General features: G+C 48.2%; 1 protein-coding gene across 1 annotated transcript; it reads right to left on the bottom strand.

Moving 5' to 3' along the window:
* Positions 1-413: 413 nt before the first annotated feature.
* LOC123429372 lies at positions 414-2802 on the bottom strand. Its single transcript, XM_045113414.1, has 3 exons — positions 2700-2802; positions 618-1543; positions 414-515 (listed from the first exon to the last, which is right to left on the bottom strand). The coding sequence occupies exons 1-3, from the start codon at positions 2800-2802 to the stop codon at positions 414-416; spliced, it is 1131 nt and encodes a 376-aa protein (XP_044969349.1).
* Between the last annotated feature and the right edge of the window lie 2708 nt (positions 2803-5510).

Raw genomic sequence — 5510 nt, 5'->3', positions numbered from 1 at the left:
AGACTTGAATAATTTTTCCAATAGAAATTTAGGATATTTCCTTACCCCCAATGAATGAAAGATAGTCTCAGAAATTTCATCCCATTGTAGGTTATTAATCTAGCCCGTGCAAATGCACGGGTTGACGACTAGTGAAGAATAATTAACATAGTGATATTACAATAGAATTTCATCATCCATATTTGACAGTGTTATTGCAGGAGCAAAAGACAGCCCAACTTATAGTTTTCGTAACGTGTGATCATCACTCTGCTTTCGACAACAGATAAGTATGCAAAATGAATCACTAATGTTCCACAAAAATGCCAAGAGAAGTGGACTTCTTTTTTATTTCTATATTTAGCCTGCCCACGTATCATACATAGCTTACATTGCTCTGACATGGTTTGCATAAAACATGTCAACAAATAGCTTTACATCCAGAGCACTACAGGAGAAACTGTCTGGAGATACTTGGACACTACATAGGAGTTAGTGTGGTGGCGCGTGGTTTGCAGTTCTCCCCTACGATCATACTCCCTCCGTCTCAAAATTCTTGTCTTAAATTTGTCTATATATGAATGTATCTAGTCACGTTTTAGTATTTGGATACATTTATTTTTAGACAAACTTAAGACAAGAATTTTGAGATGGAGGGAGTATTTAAGAGCAAACGTGCTCATGTGGAGCACACAACCATCACGGTCACCAAAGGTGCGCTTAAACTCCACTCCCTCGCGTAGCACAAACTCCACAAGGCAAAAGCTGTCCTCGCCCATGTACGCGAGACTGGCCTTCGCAAATGCCTGCCGCCTCTCCGGGTCCTTGTGGAACAGCTTCTCCTTGGTCACCTTCCACTCCGTCTCCACGGCACTTGTGCTGCTGCGGGAGGCAACTTCACAGGAGCAGATGTAACCGTCCTTGTGAAGCCCGACCCATGCGTCTAGCCCGTTGTCGTAATAGGCTTGTCCTTGGAATGGTAGCGCCCAATCCCCATGTAACCTCCACTCGGAATTCCTGGTGTCGAAGGAGAAGGTGCCCTTGGGAAGATGATGATAGCGAATGTCGTGTGCGGACATGAAAATGGTGTGCCCGTCCGGGTGCAGGGCGTAGGAGGTGATTATGTCGTCCATGGCGAATGGTGGCGGCGAGGACACGCTTTTCCAGGACCATCTCATGGTTGGGCTCGGCCACAGCTCGTCTCTGTCCATTGGTGCCCACGGCATGGCCTCGAAAGAGTGTTCCTCATGAACATGCCGATGTGTCAACCCGTATAGCATGCCGCCGGCGGCCACGGTGAAGGTAGTCACGTCGATGAGTCGAACCGGTGAACGGGGACCCATGGTGAGCCCAGCCGTCTCGGTGTCCAACACGAGGGTGGGAGTGTCTGGACAGCATGGGTTGGTGGTGATGAAGATGTTGCCGCCCATGGCTGCGAAGTCTATGCGAAGAGGATTTACGGATGAGGCTAACCGGAGAGCAGCAGGGTCAGGGAACCCATGGTACTTCAGGTCGGCGCTGGTGCCCTCCAAGGCGTCGACGTCGATCTTGTGGATGCTGAAGCCTGCAGTGGCAAATCTTGGAAGAAAATAAAGGGGGGGCTCAAAGTTAGTATTACAGAAGCAACAACAAAATTAACACGAGGAGAAGTCAGGTATACCTTTAGGAAATGACATTGTACTCACGAGGCAAATGTCCTTTGCGATTTTTCATTTTCTAGAATCGTATCATGATCCGATCATTAGGGATACTTTTGAATATCCTTTTCTCACAATAGCACACCATTAAATTATTGAGCCACTCATCTCACATCTTATTGCGCAAATCTGTTTTGATGATTTCATTGCTGAAAATATTCGCTCAACTAATGCAGTTGTCACGGGGAGAATCAATATCAACTCAATGAGGCGATATACCAATTGAAATGTTGTATGTTTTGTTGTTTGAACCAATATCCTGTGTTGGCTCTTCAGGAAGGGGCCGACCAGCGCCTTGCTCAAGGGGCCGACCAGCGCCTTGCTCTGGCAATCCGGCGAGGGGGCGAAGCCGCGAAAATGGGCCACTGCCGTCGGCCGACAGACTTTGGGGAGGGGCCGACCAGCGCCCTGGCTCCTGGCCCTGAATCCGACGAGGCGGCGACCAGTGCCCTGGCTCCTGGCCTGAATCCCTGAAACGACGAGAGCAGCGACGGGGCGTGTGGATGGAGAGAAGCGACGGGGCGCGCGGATGGAGAGCAGCGAGCCAGGGAGGGGGGGCGCCGGAGAAGTGCGGGGCGGCCGGCTAGGGTTCCTCGATGAGGAGAAGTGCGGGTGTCCGACTGCCTCGCTTGAAGGCTCGAAGCCTGTTGGTTGTGTGCGGGGCTTGGCTGGATCAGTTAGGCTTTGTTTGGTAGAAGTGGATTGGGGAGGTTTGGGGAGGAGGGGATTTGGTGAATCCCTTTCTTCCACCCAATCCTCTCAAATCGGATTTGGGGCTTTGCTTCCACTAGTCCCTCGAGTAGGGTCCTGAAACACATGGATAGAAACGGATTGAAGGGGAACGAGGGGATTCGGCTAAGCAAACCCCTCCTACCAAATGGGCGCCTGAGGTTCTGTGGGGTTTCTGATCCTCTAGAGGATTTTCCTCTCGAAACCTCCTGAATCCCTTCGTGCCAAACGAGGCCTTAGGAGTAGTATTAAAAAAATTCTCACTTTTGGAGGGGGGCTTGAGCCCGTTGAAGCCCCCGGGTGGATTCGCCGTTGGGTAGAGGTGCTTCTTCGGCACATGATGTGGCCTTTTTCCGGTGCCGTCAACGTCGAGGTGCGAGTGCTGACGTTTAGACATGTTCTTCCCGCACTTACTGGATCTATCTAAAGATTGATTTTTTTTTTATTCTAACGGTGACGAGGTTGTTGCGCAAGGAGACGACAATGGATCCCGATCTAACCTGGCAATGATGTGTTAGGTCTTCAAGTCCCTCCCCTTATTTATGAAGGGGGGGCTCAAAATGACTAATCGAACTCGTAGCCGGGCTCGGATTGCAAATAGGACCTAGAGCCTGAGTCGTAGCAGAACCACCATGAGGAACGCCCTACCGGATTGAGTTACCGCACCGTTGTTGCCGGAGTCGTTGCCGCCCTCCTGGAGTTGCTGGGCCGCCCGTATGGCTAGAAAGCAGTGGAGACACGCCGCCCCTCCCGTGGTCGCCGAAATCTTGGTGTGGCCGGTGGCGCTCTGCCACTCCTCTGATTCCCCTCCATTTTTTACGCGTCTGCTATTCTTCACCACGCGTCTGAAACTCGGTTCGTGTCTGTTAAGATTCTCTCCCTAATAATAAAGCACCGATGGCTTCTGTCATGCATCGTCGGCACTTTTGCAGAAAAGCCCTTGTGGTTAGGGGTATTCAACCCGCAGTCCTCATAGTAAGTCAATTTGAACCGGTACGTGGGACAAAAAAAACAGCCGCATCCTACCTCCTGATCCTATCTAGAACTCCAGCCCGCCGCCAGCGACGGGTTTTCTTCTCCGGCCATCCACCTCTAATCTTCTCCCGTGCTACCCGTAGGCTCCTTGATCTTCAACCTCCTTCTCCCGTGCCATGCTCCTTCGATGTGTGCTCTCTGATTTGGATTGAAGTTTGGGGAGGGGGCAGTGGGTTGTTCCGGCATCGGTCGGGGGAGAGAAGAAGACGACGTGGTGGGGGACGAGCTCGCCCCTACGGAGGTGCGCCAGATCCGCCAGTCCAACCCCCGCAGCCCTGACTTCCACCGGAAGCATTGGAGAGGGTGGAGGCGCGCAGGTGTTACTCGGCTGCCACTCGGTCGGAATTAATGGAGATGGGGGATGACGGTGGGCATGTGGAACGGGGCGATGTGGTGCAACACTGGGCAGCAGGCACATCAAGCGTAGCGCCGCCAAAGCTTCTGAGAGGATTTACTTCCCCACCATGGGCGGCGGCCTCATCCCCTTCATGCCGCCACTCTAGATGGACTTGGAGTATTTCCATGGGATCCGGATGGCTATGCGTCTGGACATTGGGGAGTGACTATGGAGGACGGGGTGAACACTGAGGCGGTGTGTTGGCTGGTTCTGCCGTTGCTAATTTTTGATGTTCTGCTATACTGCTATTGCGTATATAGATAGGTCAGAGTGGAGAGCTAATTTTTGATGTTCTGCTATACTGCTATTGCATATATAGATAGGTCATAGTGGAGAGCAGTAGCCTACTGCGATTTTGTTCATGTTGTTGCTTGCTTTGTGCTACACATCTGTACAGAGAATGCGGTTGATTGCTCATTACAATTGGTTCATTATATGTACATATCCTCATGTGTATACTGTTGCTAGGTACTCGTGAACATGGTGACATGGAATCAGTGTTGCAGCGAGAGGCGTCTCTTGGCCTTAGAATGGCAACTCTAGCCAGTCAAGGTGAGAAGAGTTCGATCTTCATATGTAAGCAACATACGCCAGACAAGTTCCACCTTTCGGTGTTGTCAACCGGTGAGCTTTATCCATCTCTACTCTCTCACACAAATTGGATTTGCATGATGCATTCTTTTTTTATTAAGTTGATTTAAGAGAATATATAGAAACAAGAACAAGTTATTGGTGTGGTTCATGTGGGAAATTCAGTACTTTGTTTTAGAGGACGAAATAAAGAGAAGAAATTTATGTGATGGATTTCTATAGAGATTTTTCACATGAAGTATTTGATGTGGGTAAGTCTATTTTGAATACATCTGGTGTCGGGTTTGGTCTACTTTCAATCACCAAATGATAAGGTGAGATATCTGAATTCTGTTTAGTCTTCACAGATAAATTTGTGTTTGTTTTTGTACCTAATAGTGTTTATATATATCACATTGTGGAACATTCGTTTTTGAATGAGTTTAAGACCTCTATTTGTGTTCATGTCATTGTCATTAGGCTTGACTCACGTAATTGTTGGCATTGCAATGAGATACAATATTAAATATTTGTTGTGATCAAATTAATTTGAAGTGCAGTCAGATTCGATTTACCTAACAAAGTTTACCATCCAAAGTGTTGTAGGACATCATCAGCTACAGTCAAAATAATCCAATGGGCTTATATTATCCTGCGAGTGATCATACATGTTACCTTGCAACCTTAAGATATTCGACATATATTTCTTGCAGTACTTTGCAGCCGAATTCCCTACCTACACCATTCCAACGCTTCTCAAAATTCAATGTACCGATGCATTTCAACTTTCATTGTGTATTAACAGAAGACTATTTCTGATGTTTGAGGAACCAAGTGTCACTGATCTTGAGGTGTGCAACCTTTGTACTATTTCTGGTTCTAAATAGATGGTGTGCTTTGTACTTTGTGAAGAAGCATTGCATGCAAGACACCATAAAAAAGCCTGATGTCGCTGATTCTCGCGGAATCGTAGCTTGATGCGCCTCTGGAACTAGCAGCTTGGTGGAGCCTTAGCATTAGCCATCCCAAATTATTCCAGAAAATTTACATCTACAGCCATAAAAAGTACACTTCTCACTAATCTGGTCTGAAAAATATATATT

Source organism: Hordeum vulgare, chromosome 2H, assembly GCF_904849725.1.
Source record: "Hordeum vulgare subsp. vulgare chromosome 2H, MorexV3_pseudomolecules_assembly, whole genome shotgun sequence".
NCBI lineage: Eukaryota > Viridiplantae > Streptophyta > Magnoliopsida > Poales > Poaceae > Hordeum > Hordeum vulgare.
Note: the sequence above shows the minus strand (reverse complement) of the source record. Positions and strands in the feature narration are given on the sequence as shown.

What these genes read in the sequence shown, in the direction of transcription:
- LOC123429372 (XM_045113414.1), bottom strand. Translation starts at nt 2,802, where the DNA reads ATGTCTAAACGTCAGCACTCGCACCTCGACGTTGACGGCACCGGAAAA. An exon ending in AACGGCGAATCCACCCGGGG is followed by an intron (nt 1,544 to 2,699) that starts GCTTCAACGGGC and finishes TTGCCACTGCAG; the next exon opens with GCTTCAGCATCCACAAGATC. An exon ending in CCCTCCATCTCAAAATTCTT is followed by an intron (nt 516 to 617) that starts GTCTTAAGTTTG and finishes AGACGGAGGGAG; the next exon opens with TATGATCGTAGGGGAGAACT.